The 14518-nt window shown below is 61.0% G+C and overlaps 1 protein-coding gene across 1 annotated transcript in view; it reads right to left on the bottom strand.

Annotated features, from left to right (window-relative positions):
* REXO1 (RNA exonuclease 1 homolog) overlaps positions 1-14518 on the bottom strand; it is a 36767-nt gene that overhangs the window by 2392 nt on the left and 19857 nt on the right. Inside the window, exons 2-11 of the mRNA XM_004378506.2 lie at positions 9143-10761; positions 7933-8037; positions 7108-7321; positions 4392-4555; positions 4164-4295; positions 3761-3884; positions 2945-3058; positions 2698-2835; positions 2334-2447; positions 1142-1215 (exon numbers count right to left, since the gene is read on the bottom strand). Of these exons, the coding sequence (XP_004378563.1) occupies positions 1142-1215; positions 2334-2447; positions 2698-2835; positions 2945-3058; positions 3761-3884; positions 4164-4295; positions 4392-4555; positions 7108-7321; positions 7933-8037; positions 9143-10761 (2798 nt within the window). The remainder of the gene's footprint in view (positions 1-1141; positions 1216-2333; positions 2448-2697; positions 2836-2944; positions 3059-3760; positions 3885-4163; positions 4296-4391; positions 4556-7107; positions 7322-7932; positions 8038-9142; positions 10762-14518) is intronic.

Below are 14518 nucleotides of genomic sequence, written 5' to 3'. Positions count from 1 at the left end.
GAAGAAGGGTGAGGGGGTGGGTGAGGAAGAAGAGCAGGTCAGGGGCTTGGGCCAGGGGACACCTCTGCCCACCGCTATTGCCCACATGCCCTCAGCAGGGTCCCCCAAGAGGACACGAGATGCCTGTGACTAAGCCTTACCCCACCAAAGACAAGCTCCCGAGGGAGAGGAGCCCGCCGGGAAAGGGGCCAAAATGCAACCACCCAGACACCCGCCAAGCCCCCTGCCCTTCCCCAGGAGCTGCCAGAAGGATCTGGAAGGGCACAGCCGTGCCCAGGGATGGGGAAGCACGTGGGCACGGGAGCCAACCCCTCGACTTCTCCAGTATCCTGAGGCTCCAGGCCAGCAGGGAGCCACCTGGGCCACCTAGGAGCCTCCTGCTGGGGGCCAGCGGCCACACACACACCCGCCTGGGGAGCCGACACCAGCCCCTACCCAGGGGCCGCTGGCATAGGCACTCAATCCACGTGTGTTAGAAAACTGTAGGGTGCCCTAGACACTGGCCGTGCCCAGGGGACAAGGTCCCTCCACCACCACAGAGCTCCAACACCATGCGCTCACAGCACTGTCCTGGGGCCTGTCTCCGTGTAGGGCTGCCTGGGGGCCAGGAGCCTGTCACGCTGCATCTTGAGGTCCTGGGAACCCCACTGGGTCTCTAGCAGGCACTCAGGAGGCCCCCAGAGCCGCCTCGGCTGGGAGCCCCTGAGGGGAGAGGCCTGGATCACCTGCCCTCTGGCCTGGGGAGGACCACCTGAGGTCCCTGATCTGGCCCCGCTGAGCCCTCTGCTGCCCACAGCTGGGAGCTGTGCCGCACCTCCCCCAGCAGGGGCCCCTGGCTGCACCTGCCTCCCTGCCTCAGTTTCCCCAGTGGTCTATGTGCTGGAGACGGGGACTGAGAGCCAAGGCAGGCCAGCCGTCAGCCCCACTGTCAAGACAAGAAAGAGGGGCTCAGGAGGGGACCAGCTCCTCCCCACGGGGGCGACAGGTGTCTGCCAAGAGGGTGCGGGGACGGGGCTTCCTTGTGGGAACAGCTCAGGAAGGGGCAGCCATCCCTGTGCCTGGGACCAGCGAAGAAGAGGAGTCAGAAGAATGGGGTGGGGTCCAGGCGGGAGAAGGGGCGCCGGGGCCCCAGGAGACCCACCTTTGCGACCTGGCAGCCCACGGAGCCGACAGCGGCTGAGCAGCACGTGTACTGGGTCTCCCAGCCACCAGCCACTGTAAGGAGATGCGGTCAGGGACACACTGACTGGCCGTCCAGTGACCCTGCTGCAGACTCAACCGGGTCCACTGGATCTGCCCAGTCCTAACCTCCACCGGGACTGTGGCCTTGTTTGGAAATAGGGGTTTCCTCCCCCGCTCTCTTTTTGTGAAAACATACGCCATCTCAACGATTTCCCTGCATACAGTTCAGTGACACTGACTACATTCTTCAAGCTGTGCAGCCGTTCTCACCCTCCTTTTCTGGATCCACCACCAGGAATACAAGCTCACTGCCCCCTAAGCAAAACCCCCCGGCCCCTCCTCCTCCCTCACCACCGATAACCTTTGGTTTCTACATGTGCTTAGAAAATAGGTTTTCTTTGCCTATCACAGTGATCCTGCGGGGTGGGGTGGGTCCTGGTGCCATCCCCTCTGCATGCCGTCTAATACAGGGTGACACGCGGGGGCAGATGTGTTGATAAAGTGCAGAAGCGCTGAGGCCTGTGGCAGCCCTGACTTCAGACTTCTGGTCTCCGGGATAGAGAATAAGTTCTGTTGTCTGACGCCACCCACTCCCAGCAGAGGGAACCCCGATGCTGGCTGAGGGGTGGCCTTGGGGAGCCTGGCGGTTTCAGGCCCTTTCCTGGGGCAACTGTTTGGGGCGGGGCACGTCCTGACCCCAGCGCAGGCCCCAGCGTGCACTGCCTTGAGACGCCGGTGGATTTGCAGGCACAGATCCCAGGCCCCCACACAAGGCTCCGGGCAGTGTCCTTCTTATGCTGGACACTGGGGACAGACAGCTGTGGCAGAGACGGGCAGGTGGCCGCCCGTGGGAGGGGGGGATGGCGATGGGGGCCCAGCTGCGTCAGGCATTAAATGAAACAGCCACGCAGCATAGGATGCTTCCTTGCAGAAGCAGGGTGTGGCAGTTCACTGGGGGTATCAGGGAAACCTCCCTTTTCTCTGCCCTGCCTGCACGGGAGGGACGTGTGTTACTCTTGTGATAAAAGAACAAAGGGGACAAAGAAGAAAGAGGGTCTGGAGAGAACAGAGGACAGGGGACGGGGGACCGAGTGGGATGGCAGAGGGAAGCAGGGGACTGAGGCCCGCCCCTGCCAGCTGGGCCGGCTCACCTCGGTTCCGCCGGAGCCGCCCCCAGTGGTAGCTGCACTCCTCAGCACGCATGCAGCGGCCAGAAGACGACACGAGGTACTCGGCGCCACAGCGACAGCAGATCCTGCAGGAGGCTGCGGGCAGGACAGACAGCAACGGACAGATGGACAGACGGAGGGGGCGCGGGGTCAGGGCCGCCTCAGACTGGAGGGGGCAGGGAGTCGGGGCCTCAGACGGGAGGGGGCAGGGGGTCGGGGCCTCAGACGGAGGGAGCGCGGGCTGGAGTCCCCCCCACAGCTGTCTGTGCTGTTCCCTCTGCCCGGAGCCCCTTGCCTGCCCCTCACCCCCTCTGGGCACAGGTGACGCATGAAGGCAGCCGCTCACCGTCCTTGGGCTTCTTCTCCTCAGCCGTGAAGATGATGGCTCCGCCAGCCCGCTTGGGATGGGGGAAGGGGTAACCATTCTCCTTGAGCTGGTCCTCAGTGAGCAGGTACTCCTTGAGGCGGCTATACAGCGCGACCCCTGTGGGCGGGCACACCAGGGGCCGTCCGTCACGGGGGGACGCAGGGGGCACCCGTTCCCAGGAGGTAGGGGCCAGGGGCGGCGGGGCTGAGTAGGAGGGTGGGCTCACCCTTCAGTTCTTCCACCCGAGGGCTGCCTGGCCGGCTGAGCGAGAAGCTGGTCTTGGCAGCCAACCTGCCCCCCAGCACCACCTCGTGGGACACCAGCCGCCGGCTGCTGGTTTCTGGAAGAAGGGGGAGTGGAGGGCTGGGTACACTCAGCTGACCAGACACCCCGCTGTCCCCACCCCTCAGGCGTTGTCCCTTTAGCAACCCCCCCACTCCCTGCTTCTGGAAGGTTCCCCACGGCCCAGACCAGGAGAGGAACATGCACATGTGTGATGTGTGTCGTGTGACCTTGTCACCCCCTCCTGGGTGGGGAGGACCCTGCAGGCCCCCACCCTGAACTCTGTGGACGGGGATGGCCCCTTCTCAGCCTGGAGGCCCTGTGCCCCCACAGTGGGAGTTTTCACCCTCGGGCAGGTAGGGAGAACGCAGCGGGACCTCAACGGGGCAGGTGTGCGTGGAGCCTACAGGCCCTGGAGCGCGGGCACGGAGCTAATGGAAGGGACGACCGTGAGGCGGCGGGCCAGGGCGCCCACTGAGTGCTTAATGCACCTCAAGAGTGCTAACGAGCGTCCTCTCTCGCTACAGCCCGTCTAGCTGTGAAGGGCCCGGGGGCTCCATTAGTGGGGCCCCTCAGGCCTGAAAGAGCCGCTCAGGGAAAATGGTGGCTAATGGGGAGGGCAACTCCAGGGGCCTCCCAGACATCGGCCTGGAAGTTCTCGTCGGTTGTCTGAGGTCCCACAAGGGCCCCACCCCAACCACCAGAGCCCGAATCTTCTAGCTCCCTGTTCCCTCCACTGCTCCCCAGCCCCCAGACTCACTGATGAGGCCAGGTGTGGCACTGGGGACCAGGCCCCGCAGCTTCTTGAGGGTGTTGACAGCGACGTTCAGGTAGATGTTCTTGCTGGGGCTGCGGTCGTAGGCCACCTTCTCCTCCGTCAGCGCCTGGTCAGGCACGTAGGCACGTGGCGCTCAGCCATGGCATCACACCCAGGAGCCCCGACAGCACGTGGCCACATGACCGGGTAAATGCTGGGCTCGGGGGCTGGGGGACCCTGCGCCTCGCCCAGGAGCCCCCCCAACAGCTGCCGTGGAGTCGACTCCGACTCCTGGTGCCCCCGCGTGTGTCAGAGCAGAACTGTGCTCCACAGGGTTTGCAATGGCTGAGTTTTCACAAGTGGATCTCCAGGCCTTTCTTGCGAGGCCCACCCTCCCGGCCCGTACCTTCTCGATGGCTTCCTGGTTGGAAGAACAGAACTTGAGACACTCCTCGATAAACAGGTTGAGGTACCGCTGCCGGATGGCTGTGGGGACTTTGGCCCCAAACTCTTTGGGGATAATGGGCTTCTTTAAACTCTGAAGGAGAGCAGAGCCGGCAGCAGGGGTGAGCGGAGGGCGTGGACACCGAGGCCCCCGCCCCGGGCCGGACCCCCGCCCCGGGCCGGACGTCACCTGCAGTGATGGACTGTGGGCGACCCGCTTGGGGACGGCGGGGGAGGTGGTCTTGGAGGCCATCCCTGCCAGCGTGCGCGTCTTCAGGGGCTGCCTACCGGGCTCAGGGCCCTGGGGGAGCTGGCTGCCACCGGCCGCCAGGGTCCGCTTGGCACCTGTGGGGGCTGGCGGGGGGCCGGGGGTGTGAGGGCGGGCGGCAAGCAGGCCCATGACCGAGCTACGGAGCACCAGGTAGCTGCGGTCACTCAGGGCCAGCAGCACGTGCATCTCGCGGCACAGGGCCGGGGGCCGTGGCTTGCAGCTCGGGCTGGGGAAGGACATTGGGCTCTATCTGCGCGCGGGCAAGTCCATCGAGGGGGGACGACGGTCAGTGGCGGGTGGCTGGGTCAGGCGCCGGGGCCGCCGACGGGGCGATGTGGAGGGCGGCGTGGGCTGTGGCAAGTCGCTGCCGCATGGTCGGGCCCCCGACTCCGAGGCATTGACATCCGAGGGAGGAAAGGCCCTGGCTCCAGGGCAGAGGACCCGAGGGTATGGACGGCCCGGCCCGTCATTGTGACCAGCTCTGGTCTCTATGTTCTGCCCCGCCCACCAATGAGGTCACAAAGCATGCAGTCTCCACCCGGGGCGGGGTGGGGCTGTGTGTGCTTGTTTGGGGGTCTGGTCAGCTGTGGACCCAGGCACTGGTGAGGAGACCGATGCTCAGGGGGCTGGCTGTCCCTCCCTGGCGTCAGGCCAATCTCCCTCAAACTCGTCTGGTCCCTGGGGGGCAGCCCAGGGGCCACGGGGCCACAGGCTGCCCCACACCTGCTGCCCTGGTGAGCTTTGGGCCCACGTGTGAAGCATAGAGGACAGGGCGTCCCCGATGGCGGCCCCCACAGCACCAGCTCTGCCCAGCCTCGTCATGCCGAGCCTGCCCAGGCCTCAAGATACACCATCCCTGTCACGGATCACCCAGGAAGGAAGGGAGCAGCCACCTAACACGCTGGACCCTAGTGGAAGATCTCTGAGACTCAGTCTTCATGCAGCCCTTGGGAGTCCACACAGAAAGGAACGTAAGTGTGACACGCTGGACTTGGCGTCCAACGCACTGGGTGAGCAGGCCTTTGCGGCTGGAAAGCCCACAGCCAGGGCCGGCAGCCAGTCATGCTGGGGGGTACTAGGGGTGCCTGACAGATGCGCGCCTGCAGCCACCTGGCTGGGCCATCGATTCTAGAGCGGGAGGTCAGGGCTGTACGCGCACGCCCGCGTGTCTCAGGGTCGACTCGATTCCAGGCCATGCCTCTCCCTCGCAGCAAAGGCACCACTGCTGAGCCCCTGACGCTGGCTTTGCGGCTCTAACTCAGCTGCTCTGGGGAAGGGGAGGCGGGAGGCAGCCTGGGGTCCCTGCAGAGTGTTTGCTAAAGGTCCTCGCCCCCAGGGGAAGTAAGGGGGGCTGCCGGGACACCTGTGTCCACAGGAAGGGCCAGCGCTGGCCGTCCTGCATGCAGCTCTCCCCGGGCCAGCCTCCGGGGGCGCTCAGCGGGTGGGAGCTGCTCAAGGGTAGTCTTTGAGCAGCAGCGGGAGACTCCCCCGGGAGGTGGCGAGACACGCCGTCCTGGCTAGCCCCGTGGCCCCAGACTCTGTGCGCTACGGAGGCCCCGGGTTCCCGCGTGGGAGAAGTGCCTCCCCTCACCGTTCCTCACGCCTCCACAGAACGTTTTAGGAAAACAGAGCCACGGCCACACTGATAAGCCACCCAGCCTGACGACAAAGGAGGTGCCAACTTCCAGACAAGGTCAAGGGCAGGGCTAAAAACGTGCCCTTCAGACCGAGGGAAACGCAGCTCGCACCCCCCTACCCCCACTGCCACTGTAAGCTGCCGAGTCGGCCCCCGACTCATGGCGACCCCACGCGCCACAGAACAGAACACTGCCCGGTCCTGCGCCGTCCCTGTGATTGGCTGTGGACCAGACTGTTGTCACCTGCAGGGTTTTCTTTTCACGGGCTGATTTTTCTGAAGTCGATCACCAGACCTTTCTTCCTAGTCTGTCTTAGTCAGGAAGCTCCACTGAGACCTGTTCAGCATCTAGCAACGCGCAAGCCTCCGCTGACAGACAGGTGGGGGCCGCGTGTGAGGCCACTGGCCGGGAATCGGACCCGGGCCTTGCACACGGAAGGCGAGGCTCTCCCACTGAGCCACCAAAAACCTCGCCACCCCCTCTCTCTGTTACATACACGTCAGCCGTTAGAGCCCATCAGCGACCAAGCTTTTCCTGCAGCTGTACCTGCCACTAACACCTTACTAGGTGGGACGCCACACCTGGGCAGGACTTGCCACGCCCACCTCCAGACCATCCCGAAGCCCTGAGTCCGGCTGGGACCAAGCCCCCTGGGCTCCTGCCCCCCACATCTCAGGAGGCAGGAGCCTGGATCAGAGGGGGAGGCGCGGCCAGCACGATGCAGGAGGCAGGGACACAGAGAAGGGTAGCAGGGACAGCCGGGATGGTCACTCGGGGACATGCTCCAGGGAGGCCTGGTACAAAGGCAGGGACACTCAGAGCCAGGAGGGGTGGGGGCAGCACCGGGCCCCCGTGACAGGCCAGGGGAGGTCCCCCGCCCTGTCTCACAGACGAGCAGAGCGAGGCCCGGAGGAGGGGTCTGCTCAAGGCCACCGCGAGCGAGAGGCGCAGGACTGAGGGTCCACCCTGACCAGCAGGGGCCCCAGCCCGGGACACACCTGCAGCCAGGCGGGGGTTGGGCACGTGGGCAATCCTCCTCTTCTCGCCGGGCGCCGAGATGTGCACGGAGGACGGCTTCTCGGCCGGCCGCGGGGCCGCCTGGAGCCAGCTGGCCGACTCCCGCTGGGCCTGCTGGGCGCGCCGGTAGCACACCTCCTGGGCGGTCAGGGGCCGGGCCGGGGCCACTGGTGGGGCTCTCCTCGGGGGCTCTGCCTAGAGGACCAGAAACACTGGGGCCTGGCTGCACGTCGGGGGTCCCCAGAGCCCCAGGGTCTGGGGAGCAGGTGCCAGTGCCTCCCAAGGACGCCATGAGGCGCACTGCGGCTCCATCCTGGGTGCCTCCTGGCGTCTTCCTGCCCAAGCTGTGTCCTTGGCCCTGACACAGGGCAGGGCGGGACCCCTGGCCCGCAGCGTGATTGGCCCTGCCCCAGCTTCCGGAGGAGGAGGGCAAGAGGGAGGGGTGTGGTGCCCCCCACTTCTCCTCTGAGAGCTCACTGGCCCCACAGCAGCCCCACAGCCACCGTGGGCTCCACAGTGCAGAGAGGCTGCAGTTCAGGGCCACGCAGCGTGCCAGGGGATCCACGCTGGGGGACTGTGCTCCCTGGGCCATGCACCCCAAGCCCCCTAGCACCATGAGGACAGGCGGTGGGCCAGTCTCGTCTTTCCTAGGACGAGACAGCGCCAGATCCGACTTTGCCAAAAGAAGCCACTGGGAAGGCACACTGGGCGTGTGTTTCTGCAGATGGTGGCAGGGCAGGGTGGGGGACCCAGCCCCCCCTTCCCACCACCAGCCGTCCCCGGAAACGAAGTCCGATGCCCCTCACCTCCTTCCCTTGCTTGGCAAGATGGGAAATCCTCCTCTTCTGCCCAGGGAACAGCGTGGTCAGGCCCGCACGCCCCTTCTCCTCGCTCTTCTCCTCCTCGGGCGGCTGAGACACAGCACACGCAACACACACACACACAACACGCACACACGGCACATACAGCACACACGTGCCACACACACAACACGCACATCATGCAACACGCACACACAGCACACACGTGCAACACGATACATGACGCACACAACGCACACACAGCACACATGCAACATGCGTGACCCGCAACACGTGACACACCACGCACGACACACAACCAGACACGCAAACACACACAACACACGACACATACAACACACGGGACACACAAACACGTGTGACGCACACACACGACACGCACACACAACACGAGCCATTTCTCAACGTGGGCCCCTCCGCGGAGCCTCCCCGCCCCCAGCACTGACGCGTCTTCTCCACCCCGCCTCAAAACCACCCCCTGCAAGTGGAAGCTGAAATCTTCCAGACCCCGAGTGCCGGGGGAGTGGGGTGGGAAGGAGGAGACACACTGGGGTCGGGTACACCCCGCACCTTCGAGGCGGAGCATGGTCCGCACCTGCACCCCAGGAGGTGCTCCAGGCCCGTCCTTTGGGCCAGGATAAGGCCCCCAACCCAGCCCCAGGTCCCATGCGCACATCCCCAGCCCTGCCACCTGGAACCCCTCTCCTGCTCCTGTCCTGTGCCCCGGCCCAGGATAAGGGCTTGGAAAGGCGCAGGGCAGGGGCTGTGAGTGAGCAGAGAAGCCAGAACGTGCGGCCAGAAGGGAAGGGCCTGGCTGTTGGTTTGGAGGCAGCACCCCCTGGTGGCCGTGGTGGGGAGCGTGAGGAGGAGCCAGGTGAGGGCTGCCAGGGCAGGGGAAGGGAGAGGGGCTGGGACTCGTGTAAGGAGGGGTGCACTGCAGCCCGCTACCCCTTGGCCTGTCTGTGGGAACGTGGCAGCAGGAGCCCCACCAGGTGGGCAGTGACCAGCATCCTCTTTCTGGACTGGGGGCAGAGAAGCAGCAGGTGGCTGCCAGGGGCTCCTGATTTAAACGGGGCAGAGGTCAGCGCCGACCGACCAGAATGGGGGCGGGTGGCCGGCGTGCGTCTTCACCGAGACCATGAGCCATCGGGAACCGGCCCCGGGACCAGCCAGGACTCGGGGCCGCTGCCCTCACCTGGCGGGCCAGCCGGCCCTTGTCCTCTGTCTTCACGCTGGTGGACTCGTTGAAGATGCGCAGACACTCCTCCATGGGGTCTGAGTCAAAGTCCACCTCCTTCTCCAGGGCCGTGTAGTCCACGTCCGCCCCCGAGGAGGAGGAGGAGGAGGGGGCCGGGGAGGCGGGCGGGGGTGGGGAGGCCTTGAGCCGCTTGGGCGGGCCCTGCTCCTCAGCCGCTGACAGCCCCAGGCTGGAGTCCGAATCTGAGTCTGAGCTGAGACTGGGCAGGACAGGGGGCCAGGCCCGTGGTGCCCCCGTGTCCTCGTCCGCGCTCTCGTCCCCGAAGAGGTCGGCGTGGCTCAGGGCACGCCGCTTCAGCTTGGGGGCGTCCCGGGAGCCGCCCTCGTCCAGCGAGTGGGCTTTGCGCGTGGCCAGCTTCCCCGAGGAAGAAAGCTCGCCCTGCTTCCTGTGGGCAACCCGGGGCTCCAGGGGCCGGTCGGGCCTCGATTTCCCTGAGCTGGCCAGCGTGGTGGCCGAGGATGGCTTCTTCTTGGTCCCGTCCGGCCGCTCCACCTGGCGCCGGGGGCTGGCAGCCTGCGAGGTCCTCTTCTCGCCTGCCTTCCCTCGGCCCCGGCCCCTGCCCTTGTCTTTCTTTCGCGCACCGTCCTTGTGGCTGGTGGGCGGCGGCTCCCCACGTTTCTTCTTCTTGGAGTCCGCCTCCTTGGGGGTCCCCCGCTCCTGTGCGGCTGGGCCTTGCGGGGGCTGCCCGAGGTCGCCGACGTCATACTGCACAGCCATCTCCTTGGTCTCGCGCTGGCTGCCCTCCTCGGGCTCCAGGACGTCCCTGCAGGGCTGCTTCCTGGGGGCCTGGCTCTCGCTGCCTGCAGGGGCCTGCGGGGGGCTGGCGGAAGTGGGCCTGTTGCCGGGGGCCGCCGCAGCATCATCTTCCGAGTCTGAGAAGCGGGCGTCGCAGCCACCGAAGGGGTCGCAGTGCTTCTTGGGGGCCGGCGTGTAGGGCTCACGGCCAGGGGCACCCCGGGCCCGCTTGGGGGCCCTCTCATCCCTGGAGCCGGCCCTGCTCAGCAGCCGGGCCGAGTAGTTGGACAGCGGGTCATACTCCAGGTCAGTGGACGGCTTGGAATTGTCCACGACGTACTTGCTGCTGGGGACAGGGCGGCCGTGCCTGCGGGGCTGGCCCACAGCCTTGGGCACGTACTCCAGGGCGCCACTCCGGCCCGGGCCCCTCTCCAGGGAGTACTTGCCGCCTGGCTCGGCAGGCGCGGCGAGCGGCGTGGGCTGGTAGCTGGCATCCGGGCTCAGTGAGCCGCGGCCGCCAGGGTGGTAGTCGAAGGACAGCGGGAAGGCATCCTCATCGCCCAGGTCGGCGGCGGGGGTGGCGGGGCCGCGGGGCGCCAGCGCAGAGGCCTCACCAGTGCCGCCCGCCCGGGCCGAGCCCAAGAGCTCCTGGTAGCGCCTCTTCTCCAGCTCCACCTCGGTGCGCACAGCCTCGATGGCCTGGTTGACCAGCTCCAGCTCCAGCATGTCCGAGCGGGGCTTGTCCTCGCCGCCCAGGATGCCATTCTCCCTCTGCACGGGTGGCTTGGGCAGCTCGGGGTTGTACGGGTCATAGCTGAGGCCTGAAACGGAGACGGGAGGGAGAACAGCCAGTCACCAGCCTGAGGATGGCCCCAGCCCACGGGACTCATGTGGGGACGAGCAGAGAGACGGCCTTCCGGAAGCTCCTGTGAGCTGGCTCTGGCCGCGGCCCCCAGCAGAGCTCCACCATGGTGCTGCTGGGGCTGGCTCCCAACTGGACACCAGCTGTGCTGGGTGCTGCTCAAGCACGTAGCTGGGTGAAGGCAGGGTGGCAGCGGGGTGCAACCGCTGGCCCCGCCGGGCAGGGACTTTCCATGGTCCACTTCATGGGGCCTGCACGAGGCCACGAGGGGGTGGAGACATGACCAGCCCCCAGTTACAGGTGGGGAGCTGGGGCTCAGGAGGGGAGGGGCCTGGTGGGTCCCACCCTGGCCCAGCCATCACCTGAGCCACACGACCTTGTTTCCTGTGGCCGGGCCACTGGGAGAAAGGCCACCACCCGGTGTGTGGTCAATTGTTACAGCAGCCACAGGGAACTCATGCACGCCCGAAAACTGTAAGCTTTCGTGGGGAAGAATTTACCACATACAGGGCATTTGGGGGCAGTGAAATGATTCTGTGTGACGCTGTAATGGGGGACGCGTGATGTTGCGCACTTGTCAAAGCCCACACAGCCGCACAAACTCGAAGAGAGAACCCTACCGTAAACGGTGGACTTGGTTGATAACAACGTATCAGTATCAGTTCACCAAGTGTAACCAACATAGCACATTCAATGTGAGACAGTAACAACTCAGGGACCCGCGAGCAGAGGGGAGGAGGGGGATGGCAACGCTGTACTCTCTGGCCGTTTTTCTATAAACCTAAAACTGCTCAAAAACAAAACTAAAAAAAGCGGGGGCAGGAGAGGGGAGATACGAGGATATATGTTGTACATTTTTTTTAAATGTCTCTAAAAATATGATAAAATGAATAATTGCAAGTAAGACCCAGCTGGGTCCACTACCGACTGAGAGGAGCCAGAGGCCAAAGGGCACATACTGCAGGATCCCACTTGCGTGAAATGTCCAGAACAGACAAATCCATAGAGATCAAAGTCATTCATGGTTCCCGGGCTGGGGGTGGGGGGTCAGCGCCTGGGGGGGTCTCTGTGAATGGCGATGGAGAACTCTGGATGCGGACAGCACAGGCGGTTACAAAACATGGCGAACGTGATTCAGGTCACTGAAGTGTACACACAAACAGCTGGAACGGCGAGTTCTTACTGTATATATTTCACGACTGAACGCATAAAGATCTATATCCCAGGAATGAGAGAGTGAAATGAACTGGTATTGGTCATTCTGAATCAGACAAACATATGGTCTACTCTGCCTGGAATGACAACTTGAAGAGGAGCAGTGTTGCGTTCATCGTCAAAAAGAACATTCCAAGATTTATCCTGAAGTACAACGCTGTCAGTGATAGGATAATATCCAAATGCCTACAAGGAAGACCAGTTGATACGACTATTACTCAAATTTACACACCAACCACTAAGGCCAAAGATGAAGAAATTGAAGATTTTTTTACCAAATTCTGCAGTCAGAAATTGATCAAACATGCAGCAGGATGTATTGATAATTACTGGTGACTGGAATGCGAAAGTTGGAAACAAAGAAGAAGGATCAGCAGTTGGAAAATATGGCTTTGGTGATCGAATTTTGCAAGACCAACGACTTATTCAATGCAAATACCTTTTTCTCACCAACATAAACTGCGACTATACTCGTGGACCTCCCCAGATGGAATACACAGGAATCAGAGGGACTACATCTGTTGAAGGAGACAATGGAGAAGCTTAATATCAGAACAAGGCCAGGGGCCAACTGTGGAACAGACCATCAGTTGCTCTTATGCAAATTCAAGTTGAAGCTGAAGAAAATTAAAACAAGACCATGAGAGCCAAGGTACAACCTTGAGTATATCTCACCTGAATTTAGAGACCATCTCAAGAATAGATTTGATGCAGTGAACACTAATGAGTGAAGACCAGACAAGTTGTAGGATGACATCAAGGACATTATACATGAAGAAAGCAAGAGGTCATTAAAAAGACAGGAAAGAAAAAAAAGACCCAAATGGATGTCAGAAAAGACTCTGAAACTTGCTCTTGAACATTGAGTAGCTAAAGCGAAAGGAAGAAATGATGAAGTAAAAGAGCTGAACGGAAGATTTCAAAGGGCGGCTTGAGAAGACAAACTGAAGTATTATAATGACATGTGCAAATACCTGGAGTTAGAAAACCAAAAAGGAAGAACATGCTCAACATTTCTCAAGCTGAAAGAGCTGAAGAAAAAATTCAAGCCTCCAGTTGCAATATTGAAGGATTCTATGGGCAAAATACTGAACGACACAGGAAGCATTGAAAGAAGATGGAAGGAATACACAGGATCACTGTACCAAAAAAAAATGAGTTGATGTTCAACCATTTCAGGAGGTAGCATACGACGAACAACCGATGGTCCTGAAGGAAGAAGGCCAAGCTGCACTGAAGGCACTGGTGAAAAACAAGGTTCCAGGAACTGACGGAATAACAATTGAGATGTTTCAACAAACGGATGCAACGTTGGAAGTGCTCACTCGTCTATGTCAAGAAATTTGGAAGACAGTTACCTGGCCAACCGACTGGAAGAGTTTCATACTTGTGCCCATTCCAAAGAAAGGTGATCCAACAGAATGTGGAAATTACCCAACAATATCCTTAGTATCACATGCAAGTAAAATTTTGCTAAAGATAATTCAAAAACAGTTGCAGCAGTACATTGACAGGGAACCACTGAAATTCAAGCCAGATTCAGAAGAAGATGTGGAACGAGGAATATCACTGCTGATGTCAGATGGATCTTGGCTGAAAGCAGAGAACACCAGAAAGATGTTTACCTGTGTTTTACTGACTATGCAAAGGCATTTGACTGTGTGGATCATAACAAATTATGGATAACATTGCGAAGAATGGGGATTCCAGAACACTGTACTCAGAGGCAGTCTTTTGAACAGAAAAAGGCAACATGGTCTGGTTTAAAATCAGGAGAGGTGTACGTCAGGTTTGTTTGCTTTCACCGTACCTATTCCATCTGTATACTGAGCAAATAATCTGAGAAACTGGATTATATGAAGAAGACAGGAGCATCAGAATTGGAGAAAGACTCATTAACAACCGGCATTATGCAGATGACACAACCTTGCTTGCTGAGAGTGAAGAGGACTTGAAGCACCTACTATTGTTGTCAGGTGTTATCGAGTCGGTTCTGACCCCTAGCGACCCTAAGTACTACAGAACGAAACACTGTCCGGTCCTGCACCATCCTCACAATTGTTACGCTTGAGCCCACTGTTGCAGCCACTGTGTCACTCCATCTTGTTGAGGGTCTTCTTCTGTTCCGCTGACCCTCTACCAAGCATAGTGTCCTTCTCTAGGGACTGGTCCCTCCTGACAACACGTCCAAAGTATGGAAGACGTAATCTCGCCATCCTTGCTTCTAAGGAGCATTCTGGTTGTACTTTTTCCAAGACAGATTTGTTCATTTTTTTGGCAGTCCATGGTATATTCAATATTCTTCTCCAACACCACAATTCAAAGGCATCAATTCTTCTTCAGTCTTCCTTATCCTTGTCCAGCTTTTGCGTACATATGATGTGACTGAAAATACCATGGCTTGGGTCAGGCGCACCTTAGTCTTCAAGGTGACATCTTTGCTTTTCAACACTTTAAAGAGGTCTTTTGCAGCAGATTTGCCCAATGCAATGTATCTTTTG

Source organism: Trichechus manatus, unplaced genomic scaffold, assembly GCF_000243295.1.
Source record: "Trichechus manatus latirostris isolate Lorelei unplaced genomic scaffold, TriManLat1.0 scaffold00057, whole genome shotgun sequence".
Classification (NCBI taxonomy): domain Eukaryota; kingdom Metazoa; phylum Chordata; class Mammalia; order Sirenia; family Trichechidae; genus Trichechus; species Trichechus manatus.
The sequence above is the reverse complement of the archived record's forward strand: the minus strand, read 5'-3'. Positions and strand labels throughout refer to the sequence as shown.